Source organism: Microcaecilia unicolor, chromosome 11, assembly GCF_901765095.1.
Source record: "Microcaecilia unicolor chromosome 11, aMicUni1.1, whole genome shotgun sequence".
Taxonomy (NCBI): Eukaryota; Metazoa; Chordata; class Amphibia; order Gymnophiona; family Siphonopidae; genus Microcaecilia; species Microcaecilia unicolor.
Window position 1 is genome coordinate 5,451,032 of NC_044041.1, and position 27,164 is coordinate 5,478,195.

The 27,164-nt window shown below is 43.2% G+C and overlaps 1 protein-coding gene across 1 annotated transcript in view; it reads left to right on the plus strand.

The window, feature by feature from the left end:
- The window catches only part of LOC115480048 (kinase suppressor of Ras 2-like), a 577,290-nt gene that overhangs the window by 140,824 nt on the left and 409,302 nt on the right, over positions 1-27,164 (plus strand). The window contains exon 4 of the mRNA XM_030218456.1: positions 24,738-25,236. Coding sequence (XP_030074316.1) covers positions 24,738-25,236 — 499 coding nt within the window. The remainder of the gene's footprint in view (positions 1-24,737; positions 25,237-27,164) is intronic.

The following is a 27,164-nucleotide window of genomic DNA, read 5'->3' on the forward strand; positions in this document are numbered from 1 at the left end:
AGGACAAACTCTTGTGCAAGCCAGCGTTCCAACACTAGAATTAGTGAGCGCTCCGCAATTTGTTCTGGCAGGCCGATTAGCTAAAGATTGCTACTATGAGAGTGATACTCCAGATAATCAAGCTTCTCGGCCTGCTCCCGTACTTATTTTTTCTAATGTGGTGAGCACTTTGTCTTTAGTGTCCGTGGGATCCTCCACAGAGGAAACGTGCTGCTCTATCGCTCCTGTTCTTTGTTGTGTATTGGCTAATAATGATTCCACCTTGGCAATCTTGCTAAAAAGCTGTCCCAGTTGTAAGTTGGGTAAGTTGCTGGTCTGAAAAGGGGAAACCTGTTAATTGCGGCAACTCTGCCATCTTGCCTTCTGCTTGACGGGTCCTGTCATTCTCCTTCTGTTTTAAAGCTTTGCCGGACATATGTCTGCCCGCCCGAGACAGTCAAATATTTCTCTGCCAGACTGGAAGTGGGACTTCGCTACAACATTCTTGTAGGTTCTCCTCTATGTACTAGAGAATGTTACGGAGATAAAATTTGTCCCCGTCCCCGCCCAGTCTCCGTGGTTCTGTCTCCGTCCCCACCCCATCCCCGTAGGCCCTATCTCCATCCCCATACCAGCCCCGCAGGCCCTGTCTCCGTCCCCGCCCTGTCTCTGCCCCGTCCCTGCAGGTTCTGTCCCTGTCCCCACCCCATTCTCGTGGGCTCTGTCTCATCTGCAGAAGCCTCAAACACTTATGATTTTATATTTAAATATTTTTATTAAAGTATAAAAAGGAACAATATACTGTGGAACTGTTGTGTATAAATTGCAAATAGAAAACAATAATAATAATGAAAAGCTATAATAAACCCTCCCACCTTCTACCAACCCCAACAATAGCTGACTTCTACTACCCCAAGGAATCCTAATCCACCCTGTTAAAATGTCCAGGGGTACAAAATACAACCCGTTCAGTAAGCCCTAGAGGGGAGAAATAAGCCCTATGAAGCACTGTTATGATTTTTAATCTGTGGATGAATAAGAAGTCAACAATCTCAGGATTCAGTCTAGCTCTCCTGTCTTTCACAGTCCCTCCTGCAATAGAATATGTCTTCTTAGAAGATCTGCTGGTAGCAGGATGTACAGCATCTCCCATGCAAATTTTGCTAGCTGTGGCCAGCATGTTTGCTTGTTTTTCCAAAAAATAAAAATATTGTCATCTGCATCAATCAAACATATATAACAGTCCAGTTCATTAACAGGCTTCAAAGCAGAAAGTGACACGGGGACAAAGTTTGTCCCCATCTTCACGGGCTCTGTCCCTGTCCCCATCCCTGCGGTTGCTGCAGGTCCCTGTCCCCGTGTCATTCTCTACTATGTACCTCTAGGAGTGGAGGAGTGGCCTAGTGGTTAGGGTGGTGGACTTTGGTCCTGAGGAACTGAATTCAATTCCCACTTCAGGCACAGGCAGCTCCTTGTGACTCTGGGCAAGTTACTTACATAAGTACATAAGTACATAAGTAGTGCCATACTGGGAAAGACCAAAGGTCCATCTAGCCCAGCATCCTGTCACCGACAGTGGCCAATCCAGGTCAAGGGCACCTGGCACGCTCCCCAAACGTAAAAACATTCCAGACAAGTTATACCTAAAAATGAGGAATTTTTCCAGTCCATTTAATAGCGGTCTATGGACTTGTCCTTTAGGAATCTATCTAACCCCTTTTTAAACTCCGTCAAGCTAACCGCCCGTACCACGTTCTCCGGCAATGAATTCCAGAGTCTAATTACACGTTGGGTGAAGAAAAATTTTCTCCGATTCGTTTTAAATTTACCACACTGTAGCTTCAACTCATGCCCTCTAGTCCTAGTATTTTTGGATAGCGTGAACAGTCGCTTCACATCCACCCGATCCATTCCACTCATTATTTTATACACTTCTATCATATCTCCCCTCAGCCGTCTCTTCTCCAAGCTGAAAAGCCCTAGCCTTCTCAGCCTCTCTTCATAGGAAAGTCGTCCCATCCCCACTATCATTTTCGTCGCCCTTCGCTGTACCTTTTCCAATTCTACTATATCTTTTTTGAGATACGGAGACCAGTACTGAACACAATACTCCAGGTGCGGTCGCACCATGGAGCGATACAACGGCATTATAACATCCGCACACCTGGACTCCATACCCTTCTTAATAACACCCAACATTCTATTCGCTTTCCTAGCCGCAGCAGCACACTGAGCAGAAGGTTTCAGCGTATCATCGACGACGACACCCAGATCCCTTTCTTGATCCGTAACTCCTAACGCGGAACCTTGCAAGACGTAGCTATAATTCGGGTTCCTCTTACCCACATGCATCACTTTGCACTTGTCAACATTGAACTTCATCTGCCACTTGCACGCCCATTCTCCCAGTCTCGCAAGGTCCTCCTGTAATCGTTCACATTCCTCCTGCGACTTGACGACCCTGAATAATTTTGTGTCATCGGCGAATTTAATTACCTCACTAGTTATTCCCATCTCTAGGTCATTTATAAATACATTAAAAAGCAACGGACCCAGCACAGACCCCTGCGGGACCCCACTAACTACCCTCCTCCACTGAGAATACTGGCCACGCAATCCTACTCTCTGCTTCCTATCTTTCAACCAGTTCTTAATCCATAATAATACCCTACCTCCGATTCTTAACAAATAAGTACCTGTATACAATATGTAAGCCACATTGAGCCTGCCATGAGTGGGAAAGTGTGGGGAGAAATGTAACAAAAAAAATAATGGGCTCATTTTCAAAAGAGAAGGATGCCCATCTTTTGACATAAATCGGAAGATGGTAATCCTTCTCCCAGGGACATCCAAATCTGTATAATCGAAACCCGATTTAGGACATCTCCAACTGCATTCCATCGCAATGACGGCCAAAGTTCAAGGGGGCATGTCAGACGCGTAGTGAAGGCGGGACATGGGTGTGCCTAACACTTGGACATCCTTGACCCATAATCGAAAAAAACAAGGATGTCCCAGACGAACACTTGGACGTTTTCACCCGGACCTGTTTTTCTTACGACTAAGGCACAAAAAGGTGCCGGAAATGACCAGATGACCACTGGAGAGAATCGTGGATGACCTCCTGTTACTCCCCCAGTGGTCACTAACCCCCTCCCACCCTCAAAAAACATCTTTCAAAATATGTGGTGCCAGCCTCAGATGTCATACTCAGGTCCATGACAGCGCATGCAGGTCCCTGGAGCAGTTTTAGTGGGTACTGCAGTGCACTTCAGACAGGCGGACCCAGGCCCATACCCCCCTACCTGTTACATTTGTGGAGGAAACAGCGAGCTCTCCAAACCCCACCACAAACCCGTTGTATCCACATATAGGTGCCCCATTCACCCGTAAGGGCTATGGTAGTGGTGTACAGTTGTGGGTAGTGGGTTTTGGGGGGGCTCAGCACACAAGGTAAGGGAGCTATGTTCCTGGGAGCAATTTATGAAGTCCACTGCAGTACTCCTAGGGTGCCTGGTTGATGTCCTGGCATGTCAGCGGGACCAGTGCACTACAAATGCTGGCTTCTCCCATGACCAAATGGCTTGCATTTGGCCGTTTTTGACATGGACATCTTTGGTTTCGAAAATCGCCAAAAGTCAGAAACGTCCATGTCTAGGGACGAGCAAATCTAGGGACGTCCAATTTTAAGGATTTGGACATCTCTGACGGTATTTTCAAAACGAAAGATGGCCATCCATCTTGTTTCGAAAATACGGGTTTCCCTGCCCTTGGATTTTGCCATTTTGCAAGGATGTCCAAATTGCAACTTGGTTGTCCCTTTCAAAAATGCCCCTCCGCATGCCCCCTAGTCCTAGTATTTTAGAAACAGTAAACATGCGATTCATGTCTACCTGTTCCACTCCACTCATTATTTTATAGACCTCTATCATATCTCCCCTCAGCCGTCTTTTCTCCAAGCTGAAGAGCCCTAGCCACTTTAGCTTTTCCTCATAGGGAAGTCATCCCATCCTCTTTATCATTTTTGTTGCCCTTCTCTGTACCTTTTCTAATTCCACTATATCATTTTTGAGATGTGATGACCAGAATTGCAAATAATATTTGAGTGCAACATGGAGCGATACGAAGGCATTATAACATCCTCAATTTTGTTTTCCATTCTTTTCCTAATAATACCTAACATTCTATTTGCTTTCTTAGCTGCTGCCACACACTGATCAGAGGGTTTCAACGTATCATCAACGATGACGCCTAGATCCCTTTCCTGGTCGGTGACTCCTAATGTGGAACCTTGCATCATATCACTGTAGTTCAGGTTCCTTCTCTCTCAGATGCATCAATTTGCTCACATTAAACGTCATCTGCCATTTGGATGCCCAGTCTCCCAGTCTTGTTAGGTCCTCTTGTAATTTCTCACAATCCTCTTGCGATTTAACAACTTTGTGTCATCAGCAGCTTTAATTACCTCACTAGTTACCCCCATCTCTAGATAATTTATAAATATGTTAAAAAGCAGCGGTCCCAGCACAGTCCCCTGGGAATCCCACTATCTACCCTTCTCCATTGAGAATACTGACCATTTAACCCTTCTCTCTGTTTTCTGTCTTTTAACCATCTTATTTCTTATTCTTAATCCACAGTAGAACACTATCTCCTATCGCATGACTCTTCAATTTCCTCTGGAGTCTTTAAGGTACTTTGTCAAATGCCTTTTGAAAATCCAGATACACAATGAGGAGCATTTTTGATAGAATGTCTTCCATCTTAAGTAGAGGAGTGTGGTAGCCGTGTTAGTCCACAAGGTTATCAATAGAATTCAAACAAAATAAAACATGGAAAAGAAAATAAGATGATACCTTTTTTATTGGACATAACTTAATACATTTCATGACTAGCTTTCCGATCTGAGGAAGAAGGGCAACCTTCGAAAGCTAATCAAGAAATGTATTAAGTTATGTCCAATAAAAAAGGTATCATCTTATTTTCTTTTCCATGTTTTATTTTGTTTGATTTCTATTGATAGAATGTCTAAATCAGAATTTGGACGTTTTACAAAAACGTCAAAATTCTGAACAGGAAAGAAAGTCATTTTTGAAAAAGATAGATGTCTATTTTTTGTGTTTGAAAATACTACGGACATCTTGCGATTTGGACGTCCTTTTTTTTTTGTCCATTTTCGAACAAAAAACGTACAAATGCAGGCCATCCAAAACAGAGGACAAGTGACTTAATGGTTAGTGCAGAGGGCTTTGATCCTGGCAACATGAGTTCAATTCCCACTGCTGCTCCTTGTGACTTTGGGCAAGTCAAATGCACAAGGGGCATTTTTGGATATGACATCTAAGTCTGAATTTGGATGTTTTTTGTAAAACGTCCAAAATCAGAACAGGAAAGGTCATTTTCTACAAAAAAAGTCTATCTTTTCCTTTTGAAAATGCTGTTTGGAAAAACATTTTGTGATTTGAATGTTTTATTTTTTGGTCCATTTTCAAACAAAAAACATCCAAATGCAAAACATCCAAAATACACAAAAAGTCCACAATAGAGTGAAACCATTCACATGTTCTAAGTGTGGTAAAAGCTTTGGTTGTAATGTAAATCTCAAAGTTCATCAGAAAGTTCACACGGGAGAGAAATCATTTGCATGTCTAGAGTCTGGTAAAAGATTTGGTCAGAAGGTAAACCTCACAATGCACCAGAGAATACACACAGGAGCGAAACCAATTACATGTCCTGAGTGTGGTAAAAGCTTTGGTCAGAAAGAAAGCCTCAGACAGTATCAGAGAATCCACGCAGGGATGAAACCATTTACATGTACTGAGGAGGGAAAACCTCAGTTGCATTGGGACAGGTATTTATGGAATGTACACTCTTGCTATGAAGTATGGAAAAACACTCTGGTATCTAGATATATGTTGTGCGACCTCCTTATCATCTATAGATCTGAATTCAAAGCCCAAATCTAATGATAAACAATAGACACAAGGCTCAGATGTTATAAAAAAATAGAAAGCTTGGCCTCAGGTAGAATAGTGGAAAACTGACATCCCAGGAAAGCAATAGGGCATCCTTGGGGGCACTGCAGTAGACTTTATAAAATGCCCCCAGGTACACATCTCACCATTGCTCCCTTACCTTGTCTGCTGAGCCCCCCTAAAACCCACTACCCCCAACTGTACACCACTACCATAGCCCTTACAGGCGAAGGGAACACCAATATGTGGGTACAGTGGGTTTCTGGTGGGTTTTGGAGGGCTCACATTTTCCTCCACAGGTGTAACAAGTAGGGGGAGAGGTAGAAGCCTGGGTCCACCTGTCTGCAGTGCAGTGCACCACCACTAGACTACTCCAGGGACCTGCATGCTGTTCTAATGGACCTGAGTATAACATCTGAGGCTGGCAAGTAATGTTTTTAATCACATTTATTTGGGGTGGGAGGGGGATAGTAACCACTGGGGGAGTAAGGGGAGGTGATCCCCAAGTCCCTCCAGTGGTGATCTGGGACTTTGGGGAACCTCTTGTGTGGACTAGAGTAGCAGCCTAGTGATTAGTGCAGCAGACCTTGATCTTGGGGAAGTGGGTTCAAGTCCCACTGCAGCTATTTTTTTTATAAAAACAGGTCTAACTCAAAACGTCTAAGTTTTAGTCTTAGACGTTTTTGTTTTGTTCCATTATGGCTGAAAGACGTCTAAGTCTTAGGAACGCCCAAGTCCCGCCTTGAACATGTCCCTGGCACGCCCCCTTGAGATTTAGACGTCCTTCTGACGGACTTCAGAAAAAAACGTCTAAAAAGAGGTTTCGAAAATACTGATTTGGACATTTTTGTGAGATAAACGTCCAAATGCAGACTTATGTCACTTTTTGGAAATTTGTCTCTTTTGAAAATGAGCTTGAATATAAACTGCTCACCTTTATCCACACGTCTGTTCACCCCTTCAAAGAAATGTAGATTGGTGAGGCAAGATTTCCCTTCACTAAATCCATGTTGGCTTTTGGGCTCATTTTCAAAAGAGAAAAACGTCCAAAAAGTGGCATAAATCTGCATTTTGGACGTTTTTCCTCACAAAAACGTCCAAATTGGTATTTTCAAAACCAATATTTAGATGTTTTTCTATGAAGTCCATTAGATATGCATTCAAATCACAAGGGGGCATGTCAGGGGTGTGTTAAGGGTGGGATATGGGCGTTCCTAACACTTAGACGTTTTCAGCCATAATAGAACAGAAAAAAATGTCCAAGACTAAAACTAAGACGTTTTGAGCTAGATCTGTTTTATAATGAATAAGGCACAAAAAGGTGCCCTAAATGACCAGATGACCACTGGAGGGAATCAGGGGTGACTTCCCCTTACTCCCCCAGTGGTCACTAACTCCCTCCCTAGCACTTATACACATAAATGCCGACTATTGGTGTCTGAGGCACATAAGTGCTATTATTTTATACATATGTGTGTGTAATTGGCACATAACTTTAGGCACACCGCATAGAATTGCCTTTCACATGTTATTTATATCTGGCTATCCCAGCTGGTATAAGGATTGGAAGAGTGATTCAAGAGTATACAGGAGACACAAGCAGCTTACGCTTGCCTTCCTTATCAGCACTTTGCATTTGACTTGCCATTCCTTATACTGTTTCTTATTATTTTCAGTCGGATCCTTCTTCTATTGTCTGAAGGATTTTCTTTTAGCTCTAATAGCTTCCTTCATCTCACTTTTTAACTGTGCCAGCTGTCGTTTGGCCTTCTTTCCTGCTTTTTTAGTACATGGAATATAACTGTCCTGGGCTTCCAGGATGGTATTTCTGAACAGCATCCATTCCTGAAGTAAATTTTTGACCTTTGCAGCTGCTCTTCTAAGTAATTTTTTTTCACCATTCTTTTCATTTTATCATAGCCTCCTTTTTGAAAGTTAAATGCTAACATATTGGATTTCCTGTGTGTACTTACTCCAGAGTCGATATCAAATATTATGATCACTGTTATCAAGCGGCCCCATCACCATTACTTCCTGCACCAGATCATGTGCTCCACTAAGGGTCTAGAATTTTTCCTTCTCTTGTTGGCTTCTGTACCAGCTGCTCTATAAAACAGTCCTTGATTTTGTCGAGGAATTTTACCTCTCTGACATGCTCTGATGTTAATTTTACCCAGTCAATATCTGGGTAATTGAAACCACCCATTTTTATTGTGTTTCCCAGTTTCTTAACCTCCCTAATTTCTGATAATGTTACTACATCTGTCTGTTCATCCTGGCCAGGTGGACAGTAGTACACTCCTATCACTATCCTTTTCCCTTTTACACATGGAATTTCAATCCATAGGGATTCCAAGATGTGTTTTGCAGATATACTTGCAGATGTGTTTCTTAACATATTCTACTGCCTTGGCATTGTTGGACATCACAGGCACTGCTCAGCCCTGAACTAGAAGAAGAAACAGTACCAAGGACAGGTGAACAGCTTTCATTTTCAGAAGGTTGATGGGTTACAAGGCTTCCTGCTGCAATCAGCATCCCTGTGCAAGCAACCTGCTGCAGACAGTGAAGTCCCTGCAAAATTTTTAATGTATTTGTTTCAAGGCCCTCCTTAGCATACAATGCTACTCCTCCAGCAATTCGATCCACCCTACCACTACGATATAATTTGTACCACGGTATGACAGTGTCCCACTGGTTATCCTCATCCTACCAGGTCTTAGAGATGCCTATCATATCTAATTTTTAATTTAGTGCAATATATTCTAACTCTCCCATTTTATTTCTTAGGCTTCTAGCATTTGCATATAGACATTTCAAACTGTTTGTTGTTCCTATTTAGATCTTGCTCAGCAGTTGACAGTGTTAATTTGCAAACTTTTGTCTGCTTCTTATTTAAAGACTTGTGGTCTACTATGGTCTCTATTGCAACCTTGCTATCGGGATACCCTATCTTCCCTGTTTTGGTGATATCTTTGAAAGATACCTTGTTCTAAACCATGCATTTTTGAACGACTGTCAGCCTTCCCCCAGGTTCTAGTTTAAAAGCTGCTCTATCTCCTTTTTAAATGCCAATGCCAGCAGCCTGGTCCCACCCTGGTTAAGGTAGAGCCCATCATTCCAGAATAGGCTCCCAGTTCCCCACAAATCTAAAACCCTCCCTCCTGCACCATCACCTCATCCACACATTGAGATTTCAGTGCTCTACCTGTCTCTTGGGCCTTGTGCATGGAACAGGGAGCATTCTGAAAATGCTACCCTAGAGGCTCTGGATTTGAGCTTTCTACCTAGGAGCTCACTTTTCTCATCATCAGAGCAGTGGTGCCTTGATAGGACCTAAATCTATTTTTTTTCTGCCCTGCCTGGGTATCCCTTCAAGCATCTCTGATGAGCCTTGTTGAAGGATCTTTCCTTGAAGGTGATGTTCCTAGTGGCTATTTGTTCTGGTAAGAAGATATCATAGATGCTTGGGCTCTCTTTGAAGACCCCTATTTGTCCTTCTCACCACTTTTTACCATTCTATCCTTTTTACCAAAGATAGTCTCCCCCTTTCATATGAATCAGGTATTTTTTTATTTTGGCTCTTAAAAAGCCCTTATTGCAGAGCTGAGAAAGCATTTCACAAACTGGATATTTGCAGAGTGCTTGCTTGCTATCTAGAGATCACTAATCCTTTCCAGAGCTGGCCTGACCACCTAGGGCAGCACAGCTGGGGTGGGGATTGTACAGTCATGGCAATCAATGTGCCTGTATTCAGCATTTCTCCATCCTTCCCCAAAGGTGTTCAGCAGCTTCCTTTTTTTACCCCTCTTCGGTGGCATCCGCATGTCAGTCAGCTTGCCTATACAACACTTGTCACACCTGGTACAGGCCTTGAGCAATTTCCATGTGCCCAAAGCCCAACAAGTCCTGCGCCCTCTGAACTTCCTATTTTACTGAACTTTTTTCTCTTAGTGTTTCACTTCTTCTTAGGAGGATATTTGAATATCTACCATATTCACTCTCCTTATAATAATACAGCCAATAGTATTAATATATTTCAAAGACAGTTGTCACAGTCGGATGTGCTGAGAGACTCAGGGGCTTTGAGGCTATGATGCTGTTCGATAGCAGGCTTGATCCTGATAGGATGCGTAATGGATCCTCAGGAACCTTATAGAGGTAGATGTTTCAAGTTCATTTCTCCAGCCAAGAAGATGTTCCTGGACCATCAGCAAATGGAATTAGTCCACATCATCCTGTTGAAATCACACATATAGCCCAAAGTATCTCAGAAGGGGTGAAGAGGGTTCCCCATTTCCTCTAGTATCCATATAGAATGGATGCTTAAGCTGCTTGTGTCATGTAGGGGTATGTCCCTGTGTCTCCCTTGCTGGTCTTGGCCTATACAAGCCTATAACTCACTATAGTAAACTTGGGTTCAGAATAATTTATCTTTTTTTATATATATATGTATGCACTTTAAAAAAATGCTAAAGTGTTTTAAATTGTTTTAAATGTGCTCAGACCATACCGTTTACACCCATTATATCCCCAAGAGGAATAAAGGGAGCAGTTATTTTGATGGCAAGATTGAAATGGATGAATGATATGTGATTTTAATGAAGCACAAGCACGAGCACAATATACCCCAAGGGAAGTGAAATAATTATGTGAATATGTGTGTATATCGCATTGTGGGTTGGTTTGTGTAAGATATGTGGGGGAAGAGAAATCAGGGTGTCATGAATTAACATATTCCTCCTTTAGGTTTAAACAAACGTTGAACTGTATGTTTTATTATCCATGTATCAGAAGGTAATATGGAATGTACCATAATTTATGGGCGGAGGTTTGAGCTCAAGTCTAACAATATTTAATGTGAATAGTCCATGGCTTATACATATGTATTATAGATATACGCATACATTGGTGAGTAAGATCTACTTGGGCGCAGCTGTATGTACATACACAAATATTAGGAGGTGGAACATCATATGTGCAATGATGGTTCCATTGTGACACCACCACATATTCCTCTTGGGGATATAATGGGTGTAAACGGTATGGTCTGAGCACATTTAAAATAATTGAAAACACTTTAGCATTTTTTTAAAGTGCATACATATATATATAAAAAAAGATAAATTATTCTGAACCCAAGTTTACTATAGTGAGTTTAAGGTTTAACTTGGTTGGTTGGATTTGATCTTCCTGATTTTTTGTAATCTATACAAGCCTATGACATCTTGTTACTAGAAGATGGCTGCTGCAAACCTCTGACCTGCACATCTCTGTGTCAGAGTCAGCTTCAGTTTGTGGAAAATCACTGACAGGCTTGCTGAAGCCAAGGACACTCTGTGCTCCAATTATTCCCCTTCTATCTCGGAGATGATGAGAAGGGAGGCATGCATGGCACCAGAAGTTACCATTTCCAAGGTCACAAAGAGAAAAACAAGAACTCTTCTTGCCCATGCACAGGACGATACAAGAGGATAATTGGTATCACCTGACCGAGAGGCGCTGGAAGAGCGGGAAGAGTTGGGGAGTTAGTTAGTCGGAATCCTTGGAAGAAGGTGGAGGTGGAAAGAAGACCAGTGACCTAAGAAGGTCCACCAACTGATGAACTGTGTATCTGGAAGAGTACCGTGTGGTTCAGCTACCTGCAAGGTGTGACCTGTGCCTTTGCTGACTGCTGCAGAGTGCCTGTCGTGGCTCTGACGAAGACTCGCTGATCTCTCAGCTTGAGTCTGGGAAGTAACCTGTGCTACTCCTGAGAGGCGTCCCCGGAGGTCAGCCTGGTGAGAGAGACAGTGATCTATCTCCTATTAGTCTGGGTTAGCGAGTGGTGATTACCTAAGCATAAGGCTGGTGTTAGTCATAACCTTGGTCGGGAAAGAAGCTGCTAATTACCATACTACCTCGTAACATAGTTATTGCATTCTAATCAGTTGTGCAAGTTTACCTAGTAACCAGTAAGAAATGTGTGTAGTGTGAGAATATAGTTGTAAGAATTACTGCCAGTATTTTTGTTCAGCCAAAGCTTTGCCAAATTTCTATTTTGTATATATTTTTTTATATTATCCATAATAAAGCTAATATATATATCAGCCTGATTTCTCAGCTCTCTCTGACCGAAATAGTGGCATGTAGGGCCATAGCCAAGGTTTTCCCCCTTCCCCTAGACAGAGAACAGAATATTTTGCTTGCGGATAGTTCTGTTGGGAAACCTTGTTTCAGGTAATTTATTATCTGGGAAATCTTCCTACAGTCACTCCTCCAATCCTTATATCAGCTGGGATAGCCAGATACAAATAACATGTGAAAGGCAATTCTACGAGGTGTGCCTAAAGTTAGGTGCCAATAACGCACACATATGTATGGAATAATAGCACTTATGTGCCTCAGGCACCAATAGTGAGCATTTATGTGTGTAAGTGGTTGGCACTATTCTATAAAATGTGCACTTAAGTTCCTTACTGTGAAACTGAATGGGGGTGTTAATGTGGGCAGAGCATGAGCATGTGATGAGTGTTTTTCCTTGTGACGTTCGCAACTTATAGAATAATATAAGTTGCGTGTGTGGCATGGCACACAGGCGTTCCTACTTTTGCCTGCCGTTGAGTTGATATAAGCGGCTGCACCTATGTTTTGGTGCACCAATGCTGCCTTTTGCCTGTATTCTATAATGGCTTAGGTGTGCTTAAGCGCCATTATAGAATTAAGCATGGCTTTTTGTGGCACTGTATTTATGGCACCAATTTATAGAATTTGCTACCCTAGTATTTTTGGGTCTAGGTGGCTCTGCCCTAGATCATATGGTCATGGCCAGGGAGTCTTGAAGCCAGAGACAAATATTAGTGTGACTAGCTCTCCTCCGATGATTAGAATACTGGACATAGTGGTAACTTGAACCTTCTAGAAATAGGGTCTGAACAAAAGGGTAATACTTCTGCCTGGCAACCACTGATGTAACAGAAAAAAAACAAGACATACTACTTCAATAGAACTGCTGTTAGTAGAGCCGCAGAGTTTCCAGTAGTAGGACTCAGTAAACAAAACTCTTAAGGTCTCTACATATGATTAGTGTTGCTCCATGGCAAAGGGCTAGTCACTGTGAGTGATGGAGAGACAGGTGGTAGAACCTTTGACACTTCCTTTTCCTCTGAATGATAGTAAGTGACGGCATTAGCTGAACCCATCGCTCGCTGTTCTGCTTCATTTCCCTCATATTGTACTCTGTACCACTTCAGAAATGTTAAAGCAATGCTAATGCTGAAATACTATTCTAAGGGGAATAAGCACTCAAAGAGAATTGAAAGAATGCTGAGCTATGGGGTCTTGATATTACTTGTGAGGTTTATTTATTTACTAGTAAAAAAGGCCCGTTTCTGGCTGAAATGAAACGGGCGCTAACAAGGTTTTGCGCGGAGTGTGTATGTTTGACAGAGTGTCTGTGAGAGTGACTGTGTGAGAGTGAGAATGTGCAAGTGTGTGTGTGAGTGACAGAGAGTGGGTGTGAGTGTGTCTGTGAGAGAGTGTGTGTGTATGTGAGAATGAGTGTGTGCGAGTGCGTATGTGAGACAGTGAGTGTCCTTCCCTGTCCCCCCTGTCAGGTGTCAGGACTGGGGGGACTGTGGATAGTCATGAAGGCAGCCCCTACCAAAATAATTAAAGCAAGACCATTTGTTTAATAATCACTGCATTCCAGAGAACAAAATGGAGCAAGTTCCTACATGCTATCTTTTGCTTTCTGTAGTCAGTAGCTGACAGGCTTGCTAGACTTACCTAAGTGGCTGCAGCTGCAATACACTGAAAAGAAAGCAAGGAAACCTATGAGACGTAGATACGGCCGTCCCCTTGGCCTCTGACGCTCCTCCCTTCTTCTATTTGACTTCCCTCTGATAGGTCCGTCATTCGGTGTGACGCTCCTCCATTTTCCTGTTTCAGTTCCCTTTGATAGGTCAGAGCGGTGCAGCTGTGACACTCCTCCCTTCTCTGATAGGTCAGGGCAGGGCAGAGATGTAGTGTGCTTAAAAATGGTTACAGAGCTTCGAACATACGAACTGTTGAAGCCTCAGAGTGTGCTTTAGAACATTGAGGGTGCTTTTTATGTGCAGATGGGGCGTGGCTGAGACTGAGGGTGAGTAGTCCGAATAGCCTAGCCTACCAGGAGGACAGGAGTTCAGGACAGATGGAGTGAGCTTCAGAACGTCTGAGGGGGGATTTTATTTATATAGATAGGGTGCCAATGTGAAAAATCCTAAAAGGCACCTGCTTTATAAAACCAGTAGCGGTGCTTAAGCACATTCATAAAATAGGCACCCAGAACCAGCCGCGGTAGTGCACAGTTCATGCACAACTTCATGCCTGCTCCAAAGAAAGTGCAAAAATGTGTGTGTGTGTGTGTGCGTGTTCTCTCTCATCACCATCATTCTCTTAATGACCATCGGCTCATCCTTCCTAGGCCTTCTGTTGCTTGTATGTATAGTGCTTTTTTCTTTCTGACCCTCACATTTTGGAATGACCTCTGTTTACTTATCTGCTCTGAGGCTTCTTATAACAACTTCAGAGCATGGTGGGTGCAGCAGTAGCAATGTGCATACCTTAACATTTTGCTGGTGTGTGTGTGTGTGTGTATAACTGCTCAATTTTATCAAAGCCCTTTTGTGGATGCAAAACAAGCTCTACATGTGGAAAAGCCTTTATAAAATGACCTTGAAATGTACATCAAGGAATGGCTAATCATGATTTTCAAAGGCATTCACAGAGTAAAGTAGCTATATGATATTGCCTTCCATTAATATGGTGGTACAGTATACGCAATGTTTCACAATGTATGTAGTTTTATCCACATTCAGGGAGGATTCCTGAGATGTGCTTAGGGCAAGATCAGAAAATAACATGTATATATTGTATTTTCAAGCCTATTGGGCTTATTTTTGAAGCATATTGATGCCCCAAAATGCCAAAACGGAGGTCCATGTGCTTGAAACTTCCAAATCTGATTTTGCAAAGGCAGGATTTGGACATCTGACTGCTGTACGTTCAAATAGCAAGGGGGGAGTGTTGTGGGCATGTTTTTGGCAGGACTAGACAGGGCCCAAAATCAGGACATTTATCAGCAATTACCAAAGAGAAGGAAATGTCAAAGTCTAAAAAGAAGGGCTTACTTAGTTAGACCTATTTCAGTCATCTCAAGGGTACAAAAAGGTGCTCTGATTGAGCAGCTGGCCACTGGAGGGATTAAGGCATGGCACCTACATAATCTCACAATGGTCGCTGACCCCCTCCTTCGCCCCTGAAAGTGAAACTGGGTATATAAGAGTATACCAGGCTCTATGACAGCTTTAGCTATTATGGGCATTCTTAGCAGAACAACAAGCAGGTCTGAGAAGTAGCCTAGGGTTAGTGCAGTGGACTGTCAACCCACTTTAACTCTTTTTTTATTTATTAAAATCTTGTGCCCTGAAGATTATTGAACTGGTCTACATTCAGGTACAGTAGATTTTTTTTTTCTGTTCCTGGATGGCTCACAATTACAAAAAAAAAAAAAGCTGTTTTCTACTTCCAGGGGGTGGGTGCTTGCTGTGCCCCATTCTCTAATGTCAGACACCTCTGAGATTTAAAGAGCCCCTAAGTACTACCATCTCTGACTTTTGATTCCTTGTGTGAGTGCGTGCTTCAAATCAAGTCTCTCTAGGAAATGGAGTCTGTGGTGGTGGGGTGGGGAGAGAAAGAGACAGACAGATTGAAACTTCTGTAATGAACTGTCTCCATGAAACTTATCAGCACTATTAATACTGCTACTACTGGACAGACTGTACGTTTGGAGAATATTCTTTTTTATTGTCACTGCAAAGAGTTAGACCAAAAATTGTATGCTTAATCCCTTTGTGCCATCCAAGTTAAGTAAACCTTTAGGTCGAAATTGTACCTTTTGGTGCAATTATTAGATGGATGGAAGGAAAAGAAGGCAGGGATGTTCTGCGCCTTCAGGCCTGACCTCAGAAATCAGTCCTAAAAACTCTTTAAGTAACCTGCCCGATGCTCACTGGGAAAACAAGAATTATTACCATGGTTTTATATGTATATCTTCCAGGTTTTGCATGGATACCTTGCATTTTTCACATATGCTTGGGACGGTCCATAACTGATCTATTTTACTATTTTTCACACTTTGTATCTGCTTAAGCCGGAGTCCGCAACTACCTCTCCGGAATTATGTAAGCCACATTGAGCCTACAAATGGGTGGGAAAAAGTGGGATACTACTACTACTTATCATTTCTAAAGCGCTACTAGACGTATGCAGCGCTGTACACTTGAACATGAAGAGACAGTCCCTGTTCGACAGAGCTTACAATCTAATTAGGACAGACAAACAGGACAAACAAGAGATAGGGGAATATTAAAGTGAGGATGATAAAATAAGGGTTCTGAACAAGTGAATAAGGGTTAGGAGTTAAAAGCAGCATCAAAAAGGTGGGCTTTTAGCTTAGATTTGAAGACGGCCAGAGATGGAGCTTGACGTACCGGCTCAGGAAGTCTATTCCAGGCATATGGTGCAGCAAGATAAAAGGAACGGAGTCTGGAGTTAGCAGTGGAGGAGAAGGGTGCAGATAAGAGAGATTTACCCAGTGTTCCTGGGGAGGAATGTAGGGAGAGATGAGAGTGGAGAGGTACTGAGGAGCTGCAGAGTGAATGCACTTATAGGTCAATAAGAGGAGTTTGAACTGTATGCGGAAACGGATAGGAAGCCAGTGAAGTGACTTGAGGAGAGGGCTAATATGAGCATAACGACCCTGGCGGAATATTAGTCGTGCAGCAGATACAAATGTAACAAAATAAAAAAGAAATATGAATACAAACCCCAAACTCTGCCTAACTCCTCCTCCAAGAATGCCTACTTAATACACATTTAAATTATGTGTAGTAGTGCCATAGGCAGAATTAGGCCCTGGTGTTCAATTCTGGGCTATGTCTGGACACTGGAGGTTATGTGGGTCCTGACCAATATGCAGCTCGGACTTGCATAAGATCCCTTATGCAGGCCCTGGATGTGTATCAGCCAGACACGATAAGGTGAAGCAGGGGTGATTTGTGCTGATATTCAGTTGCAATATGCAGTTAGTTGTCACTGAATGCCAATGGATAGGCAGGTATAAATGATTTAACTGGACAAGAGGCTCTCCTGTCTGATTGAATATCGACCCATATAGATTTATATTTCTGGGACATTTCTGCTGCTTAATGTTAGCCAAAATATTTTCATAGGATTCAGGATGAGTGTTTGCATCACAAGACCTGGTCTACACTGATTAAAATACTAACTTCAGAGGACACCAGTTAGATTTATATCCTCTGTTTGTAGGCAGAGAAAATATGAAGCTGTCGTTCTTTTTCTGCATTATAATGTGCTTTTATGTCAGGTTAAAACTGGGGAGGAGGGTGTGAAATAAATGATGAAAATGTCTTTAAATAGTCTTGCTTATAGCTAAAAAAAATCAGATAAAAATTCCCAGATATTCAGGAGAAGAGTTGTATTGTCTCTGCACCTCCTCATTACTTTAGGTTTTATATAAGACTTCATTAAAAAAGTAAAATTGTCCTATGTTTTTCAAATAGCTTTTTAAATTAAATAGCTTACATGAAGCATCTCTCCCTCCTTTTGCCTATAAAGTAATTAAATCTGATTCAACATGAAGAAAGAGACAATGAAATAATTAAAAGAAAGAGAATTACTCAAGCAATTTTGGAAGAACTGAACTGCTTATTAAGTCAGAGAAAGAGACAAAAGTGGATTTTTTGTCATCCTTTATATGACAAACACTTCTAGGGCATTTCTGCATGTTGAAGAAGAGATGCTGCTAAGGCTTCTTTCCGTTTTGCTTGTTGGAACAAGGATGAGGTGTGTGCAGGCTTCTGGCCTGTTCTCCTTCATGCATGTTGGCACAGGGATGATGTACGTGCAGGCTTCTGACCTGATGCCCTTTATGCATGTTGGCACAGGGATGATGCGTGTTCAGGCTTCTGACCTGCTCTCTTTCATGCGTGTTGACACACGGATGAGTAGTTCTCAAGCTGTAGGGCTGTGATCCATCCTGGATTGTTGTAGCAGTCAGAGTCTGTCCCATTCCGCTGTTTTTAGGAGGAAGAATAAGTGGTGTTCATGCTCAGGCACAATCCTCACACACTTGTTTGACAGGTCTGGGCTGTCAAAAGCCCAGACCTGTCAAACACAGGGGCTGGAAGTCCATGGGACCACCAGACCCCGTTCCCCTGCCCCGAGCCAGGCGAAATGGGGGCTGGAGGTCTGGTGGACCTCCGGTCCCCCCTAACCCCCCCAACATCCCTCAGATGTCCCTGGTGTCCCAGTGGGTGACCGACGACCCTCCCCAGCAACAGGGGGCTGGAGGTCCAGCGGACCTCCTTTCCCCCGACCCCCCTCGACACAGGTTCAGGGGGGCTGGAGATCCGGGGGGTCTCCAACCCCTACTAACCCCCCTAGCATTCCTGAGATGTCCTGGTGGCCCAGTAGGCCGCCGTAAATCCTCTCATCCCCTACCTTAGGTTGGAAGAGAGAGGTAGCCTTCCTCCTCTTCCATTGGCGCTGCTTGCAAAATGGCGGCGCCCAGCCCTGCCCAGTGTATCCTGGGATGTGCTGGGCGGGGCTTCATGCCATATAAGGCTTCTTATTCTCACAATCCCACCCACCTCCCCTTGGAGGTGTCTATTGGCATGTTTTTATTAGGGATTTTTATTTTTTTTATTTTTTTTGCTTTTGTATTAAATAGATACAGGCACGGGAGGGAAGGCACTTGTGCATGTGTGCTGGAATGCGGCTCATGCTCCTAAAAGCTCTACTTAATTCTATGACAAATTTGCCGGGCTGGGCAACGCGGCACGGCGTCTACATACTTGTGAGAATAAGAAGCCTACTGTCCTCGGAGAATACCTGCTACAGTGTATAATCCTTTTCCCATAGTTTTAAATGGAAATTTGAACATCTCACATGTTCTAATTTCCATATCATTTATAAATATGTTAAATTGTACCAGTCCCAGTACAGATCCCTATGGCACTTCATTGTTCACTTTCCTCCATTGAGAGAAATGACCATTTAACCCTAACCTCTGTTTTCTGTACAATAACCAATTCTTAATCCACACAAGAACCTTGCCTCCTATCACATGACTCTTTATTTTTCTCAGGAGTCTCTCATGAGGAACTTTTATCAAAAGCGTTCTGAAAATCTAGATACACTACATCAACCGGCTCACCTTTATCCACATGTTTATTCACGCCTTCAAGGAAATTAAGTAAATTGGTGAGGCAAGACTTTCCTTGGCTGAACCCATGCTGATTCTGTCCCATAAAACCATGTTTGTCTACGTGTTCTATAATTCTATTCTTTATAATAGTTTTCACTATTTTGCCTGGCACCGATGTCAGGCTTACTGGTCTATAATTTCCCGAATCATCCCTAGAACCCTTTTTAAAAATTGGTGTCACATTGGCCACCCTCCAATCTTCAGGTGCTATGGATGATTTTAACAACGAGTTCTATGAGTACCCTTGGATGTATGCCATCCAGTCCAGGTGATTTACTACTCTTTAATTTGTCAATTTGGCTCAGTACATCTTCCAGGTTCGTCAAGATTTCTTTCAATTCCTCCACATCAGGTAGCTCTTTCCAAGGCTCTTGTAGTGGGGGTACAGAATGTTCACTATTTAATATAAAATATATAGGAATAACAAACAGAGCACATATACTTCTGACTACAAAGGTGTTGTAGAGGAAAGGCCTCAAGAAGTCCCCAGCCTAAAAATTAGCTTCGGGGACTGGACTTGCTCATCATTGGCCAAAACCTCTTTTACTAATATATAATTTTTAAATTTCTTTCTTCTGTTGTGCTAAATCAATTGACAAAATCACTAAGCTTTAAAGGTCATCTTAATGCTTGTGCGGGTCTTTCTCACGCCGCAACCACAACCTACGATGGCCGCCATTTCTGAAACCTGCTTCAGGGTTCTGTGGTCCGCATCAAGACCTAAAACGGAGAAAGAATTTTAATATCGATTCATCCAAAGATCTCATAGAGACAAAACTCTTATGTATTACCTCCGTACTTAGCAACCACAGAAAGACAAATCAAAAATGAAATGGCCGCTCTAAATAAGCTGGCCAAGTCAGACGCCGTGCTTAAAGCGGCCAATAGGCTTACAAGGGTGTGTCTTGTTCTTAAAGGCATATTATCTACAAAGACATCAAAAGAAATGGCACCACTCTATTCTCCCATTGAGACCTTTAGGGCTCAATGAGTCCAAACGGAATATCCAGCGCTGCTCACTTTGAAGAAGCATATGTTTCTTATTGGAACCAAACCAATTGCGTGGCGACTCTATCTGTTGTAACACAATACATTTAAGTTGTTCAAAAGAATGTTGTAATGTATCACAGTGACAGGCTAGAGGTGACGTTGTTTTCTTTAGTTTAATGGTACTCTTATGTTCTGTTAGCCGTACAAATAAAGGATGTGTCATCTGCCCCACATAAATCAACTTGCAGGGGCAAATTATACAATAAACAACATATGTAGATCTGCAATCTGTGTTAACTTTCAATAGATATTCAACAGTGGTCTGAGGATGTATAAATCTGTTAGATTCCACCATAACTTGACACATACTGCAAGAATTACATTTTTATGACCATCCCAAGCAACCATTCCTTCATCTCGAACTGGCAGAGCTGAAGGACACAAAATTTAAAAAATTTAAAAATTATATATTAGTAAAAGAGGTTTTGGTCAATGATGAGCACGTCCAGTCCTCGAAGCTAATTTTTAGGCTGGGGACTTCTCGAGGCCTTTCCTCTACAACACCTTTGTAGTCAGAAGTATATGTGCTCTGTTTGTTACTCCTATATATTCTATATTAAATAGTTGACACTAGGGAGTTAACCTCTATACAGTTTTGTAGATTTGAATCTAGGTACAGAATGTTCAGGCAGACTATCTCAACTGAAACATTCTGGACCCTGGAGAGTGGGTCCTAAGTGCCAGGGCGTTTCAGGCAGTGGTGGAGCGTTGGGGGCTTCCTAAGATGGATCTGTTCGCTTCCACACTGAATGCAAAACTTCCTCTTTACGTCAGTTGTCGAAAGGACCCCAAGTTGCAGGGGGTAGATATGCTCCTGTAGTCCTGGCCGGATGGCCTTCTTTATGCGATTTCTCCATGGCTGCTCTTAGGACGTCTCCTACAGAGAATCGAGTCGCACAGCAGCCACATGATTTTGATCTCGCTGGACTGGCCTCGCAGACCTTGGTACAACGACCTTCGTCGTCTTCTGGTCGGGTCTCTCTCTCCTCAGGTTTCCGGACTCACTGGGTCTTCTAGTTCAGGGCTTGGTTTCTCATCCCGATCCGGGGCGATTCTGTCTTACGGCTTGGCTCTTGAAAGGGCACAGTTGACAAAGAGAGTATTCTCTGCTAGTGTAGTCAGCACTATGCTCTGATCTCAGCATCGATCTACATCCCTGAATTATGTGCGGACCTGGGAATCTTTGAGGCATGATGTGAGGAGTTGAATATCTCTCCCTTTCGGGCCTCGGGTCCGCAGATTTTGGATTTTTTACAGAGTGGTTTTGACCAGGGTTTGGCTTTGGCCTCTCTTAAGGTGCAGCTTGCGGCCTTATCTGGTCGCTAGCAAGCCATCCGCACGTGGTACGGTTTTTGTGAGGTTGAACCTCCTTCGTCCTCCATCCCGGTCTGTCTTTCCTCGTTGGGATCTTAATTTGGTTCTCTCTGTCCTTATGAAGTCTCCCTTTGAGCCTTTGTCTTCATGTACAGTGAAGGATTTGACACTCAAGACGGTGTTTTTGGTAGCTAGGCGCACCTCGGAGTTCCAGGTGCTGTCCTGTAGCTCTCCATTTTTGGAGTTCTGTAAGGATCGAGTAGTGTTATGTAGTGTTCCGTCCTTTCTGCCCAAAGTTTTGTCTCACTTCCACTTGTCTCAATCGGTGATGCTGCCTGTGCTCGGTTCCTCCTGAGGGTCGGAGGAGCAGTGTCGTTTGAAGTGTCTGGATGTCAAGCAGGTTCTGGTTCTGAAGCATCATTTGAGTGCTATGGAGGAATTCCGTCGCACAGATCATTTGTTCCTTTTGATCGGCGGTTCGCACAAAGGGTTCATGGCTTCTAAGTCTACTATTTCCCGTTGGCTCAAGGAAATGATAGTTTCAACTTATCTTCTCTCTGGCAAGCCCATACCAGCAGGGATTAAAGCCCACTCTACAAGAGGTCAGGTGGCGTCTTGGGATGAGAGATATTTGGTGCCGCCTTTGGACATTTGTAAGGTGGTGACTTGGTCTTTGCATTCGTTTTCCAAGCACTATAGGTTGGATGTCCAGAGTTGTCAAGAGGCTGTTTTTGGTACTAAAGTTCTTACAGCTGGGTTGCTTTGTTACTTCCCATCAGTCACATTCTGGGCTGATCCAGAGGGATGCTAAGGAAGGAGAAATTAGACCTTACCGGCTAATTTGCTTTCCTTTAGTCCCTCTGGACTGGCCCAGATTCCTTCCTCAGTGTGTTCTGGTCCTTTCTTTTTTCACGTTCAGTTGTTCAGGTTCCCGGGAGCTGTGTTGTAAGTTTGCTGTTATATTCTTAAAAAGAAAAAAAATGGCAAAGCAAGAATGCTGCAGTGCCCAATATGTGGGGGCATGTCAGTGGACACTTTCTTCGTGTTGCACACTCTCGGTGGTGGTGTAGTGCCGGTGGCTGCTCAGGCTTTTGGTTGCACAGACGGTATGGTTGGTTTTTGCTGTCTTCCTTCTTCTGCTTTGGTACGGTAATACTGGATCTTTCTCTGGCTGGCAAGGGCTCTTATTGGCTCTTTCTCTACAGTTACAATTTTTTCTTAGTCTTCACCTGCTGGAAGGTATGCACAACCCACCAGTCACATTCTGGGCCGGTCTGGAGGGACGAAAGGAAAGCAAATTAGCAGGTAAGGTCTAATTTCTCCTTAATATTGTGTTGCCCAGTTTGTTAGCCTCCCTAATTTCCACTAACATTTCTACATCTTTCTGCTCATCCTGGCCAGGCGGACGGTAGTACACTCCTATCACTATCCTTTTCCCCTTTACACATGGAATTTCAATCCATAGGGATTCCAAGATGTGTTTTTTCCTGCAGAATTTTCAATCTATTTGATTCAAGGCCCTCCTTAATATACAATGCTACCCCTCCACAAATTTGAACCACCCTATCACTATGATATAATTTGTACCCCAGTATGACAGTGTCCCACTGGTTATCCTCCTTCCACCAGGTCTCAGAGATGCCTATTATATCTAATTTTCCATTTAGTGCAATGTATTCTAACTCTCCCATCTTATTACTTAGGCTTCTGGCATTCACATATAGACATTTCAAACTATGTTTGTTGTTCCTATTTACATCATGCTCAGTACTTGACAGTATTAATTTGCAATCTTTTGTCTGATGTTTATTTTTATTTAAGGACACCTGATCTACTATGGTCTCTTTTGCAACCTCACTATCCAAGACTAGGGAACACTCGAGGAAGTTATCTGGAAATAATTTAAAAACAAATAGGAGGAAATATTTTTTCACTCAATGAATAGTTAAGCTCTGGAACTCTTTGCCGGAGGAGGTGGTAATAGCAGTTAGCGTATCTGGGTTTTAAAAAGTTTGGACAAATTCCTGGAGGAAAGGTGCATAGTCTGCTATTGAGACAGACATGGGAAGCAACTGCTTGCCCTGGGATTTGTAGTATGGAGTGTTGCCACGATTTGGGTTTCTGCCAGGTACTTGTGACCTGGCTTGGCCACTGTTTGGAAAACAGGATGCTGGGCTGGATGGGCCATTTGTCTGACCCAGTATGGCTACTTTTATGTTCTTATGTAGAGGTAAGTATCTTCGCTTTATCAATGCTTTGCATCTGGCTTGACAGTGCTTATGTTGCTTCTTATTTTCTTCATTTGGATCTTTCTTCCATTCTTTGAAGGATGTTCTTTTGGCTTAGATAGCCTCTTTCACTTCACCTTTTAAACATGCTGGCTGTCGTTCGCTGTTCTTTCCACCTTTGTTAATATGTGGAATACATTTGGTCTGGGTTTCCACGATGGTATTTTTAAACAACGTCTATGCCTGATTTAAAGTCCTAAGCTTTGTGGCTGATCCTGTCGGTTTGTGGGTTTACCATTCTTCCTTTTCCAATTTTTCTAGGTAGTGTACCATATAAAACCTCAAAAACTGCAAATAAATATATTTTATGGGGCAATTTTGAAATAGACTCTTGTAAAATCGCTTACATTCCTTTCAGGGAAAGGGGCCTAGAAAAGCAGGCAAAAGAATTTTTATTTTCAAATTCCTGTGCCTGCTTTGCAGAGATGTAAATTACATGCTTAGTGCCTGCAAAGTAAGTGGTATAAGGCCTTTAGATGGATTTCCACAGGTAAAATCCATTAGACGTTTTCTTATGGTTTAAGGTTTATTAAACTTAATATATCACCTTTTAAGTGGAGCAGAGCAAAGTGTTTACAAACTAGCATAACAAAGTTACGCTTTTCTGTGAATAGCAATTTATATAAAGCAATATAGATTAATTGTAAACTTGCAATTTCATGTGATAGAATATTTAAATAAGCAATTATGTGTACCACATTGTGCTTGAAATGTTGTGACTTCCTTTTCTTTATAATGTTCCAAAGCTTTGAAGGTTTAGTTTCAAAGTGAATTAAAAATGTTTATCCTTTTTTCTGTTTTTTAATTTTTTTAACACAGGAAGTGGCTTTCCTAAGCAAGACTTGGTTATCCAGTGGCCGGACACAGGAAAGGAGGAGACTTCAGTCTGCCAAGCAGAATCTGCACAGTGGATCAGAAGCCACCTATCACAGAGCCCCAAAATCCAGTCCAAGTGTATCCAACATTATTGCCAACCTGCTGCAGCCCACAGCCCAGTGTATACACATGTGGACCGTCTGACTGTAGAGGGCTACCCAGGGCATTGTCAGCCTGTGGAATCTGGACATCGCTCTTTACCACCATCCCCACGGCAGCGGCATGCTGCTCACACCCCACCGCGGACTCCTAACATCGTTACCACCATGACTCCACCTGGCACACCGCCTGTGAGGCGAAGGAACAAGCTGAAGCCTCCAGGGACTCCTCCACCATCCTCTCGCAAACTGATACACCTTATTCCTGGCTTCACAGCTTTACACAGGAGCAAATCTCATGAGTTTCAAGTGGGGCATCGTGTGGACGAGGCTCATACGCCCAAGTAAGTGACTTTCACAGCAATATGGCAGGAGAAGGGGCACTATTTTAGGATAAAATCAGGGAAAAGAAACGGACCATGACGAATAGTTAGTAGCTGGGACAGTTATTATTTGCAGTTCCTTGTTTCCACATCAAACTTTCTTGGGAAAGGTATTTAAAAAGGATTTCTTGATTCTTTTCTGACTTTCTTATTTTTGATAAAAGTGGCTTATATAAAGAGAAAGAGAGAGACAGAAATCCAAGCAATTTTAGCTAATTATTCTTTTTACGCTTTGTGATATCTCTCTGGAGCTCTTGTTCACTAGGGATTTTTGAAGATGTCAACTGTATATTACTGACACAAATAATAAACAGAAATGAAACAAAAAAAGAAATAACATGATATCACACAAGTAAAATATATGTTATATGCTGTATGTGTGAGTCAATAAATTAATGTCCCTCCAATTTTCAACCGGAGGCGGTCAGCATTTTTTAAAATGTTGATCATCACTAGCTAAATTATCCCCTGATATTCAGTGCCGGGCCATGTCCGTCCACCGGCACTGAATATCAGGTGCTAATTTGGGGCGGGCAGGCTGCTGCATCTTATGTGGACCCAGCTGATATTCAGCTGAGCCTGCATAAGAGTTATGTGGTCCCGGCTGAATATTGGGCCGGATTCGCATAAACCTTTTTTTGTTCTTATTTAAACACAACCAGCCCCCAAGCTCCCTCCCACAATGACTGTCTTTACTTCCCCCTTCCCCCAGCCATCCAAGTAGGCCCTCCTCCTGGGTCTATCTGTAGCCCTAGTGGTCTGTTGTGGTCGTTGGGGGCAGGAGCACAGACCCTTCGCTCCTGCCCCTTGCAATTGCTGAATTAAAATGGCTGCAAGGGGCAGGAGCGAGGGGCCTGTGCTCCTGCCCCAACAACCACCAAGGCTACAGGTAGGCCTAGGGGGAAGGCCTACCTGGACTGCTGGGGGTGAAGGGGCAGGTGGTTCATGCCGCAGGCTGGGGGGAGGAGGAAAGAGTGTTATGGTGGGGGACGGGAGGTAGGAGGGGAATCAGGGGCTTTTTTTTTTTATTTGGAGGAGTAGCCTAGTGGTTAGTGCAGTGAACTTTGATCCTGGGGAACTGGGTTCAATTCCCACTGCAGCTCCTTGTGACTCTGGGCAAGTCACTTAACCCTCCATTGCCCCTGGTACAAAATAAGTACCTGAATATATGTAAATCACTTTGAACGTAGTTGCAAAAAACCTCAGAAAGGCTGTATATCAAGTCCCATTTCCCTTTCCCTTTAAAAAAAATAAAGTTATGTGGGTAGCCTAATATTCAGTGCTGGGACCTGCATAGCTAGGCTTGCCAAAGTTAGGACAGTTTTAGCTATGTGGGTATCGGCAATCTTACAAGCACCCGTATAACCCTGGTCTCCTCCCTAATGCTGCCCCCCCTTTGTACCACTCCTGACTTGCCCCTTTTTTGATGGCAGTCAGGGGTGATATTCAGTGGTACTGCTAGTGCCGCTGAATATTGGGGGGTAGGTGGCAACAAGTGATTTAAGCGGGCAGGAGCCTCTCCTACCTGCTTAAATCACTTTGAATATCGGGGTCTGTGAATTTAAGCATGACATGAAAGTTTAAATTCATTTTATTTAATGACTTCCCCTTATATATATAGACTAGCCGTTGAGCCCGTAAAAACGGGCTGATATTGGGGTTTTCCTTCCCCCTCCCCGCGAGGTCGCCACCGCTACCGTGCCCCCCCCCCCCCTGGAGTTGCCGCCATCCCTCCACCCGGCCCGGGCCCTCTCTTCGTTATTCAACTTACAGCAGCGGCAAAACAGCAGCAAGCAGCAGCTCCCGTTGGCCTTCCTTCCCTGCCTGTGCCTCGCCCTCGTGTGACGTCACGTCGGCGAGGGCGGGGCACAGGCAGGGAAGGAAGGCCG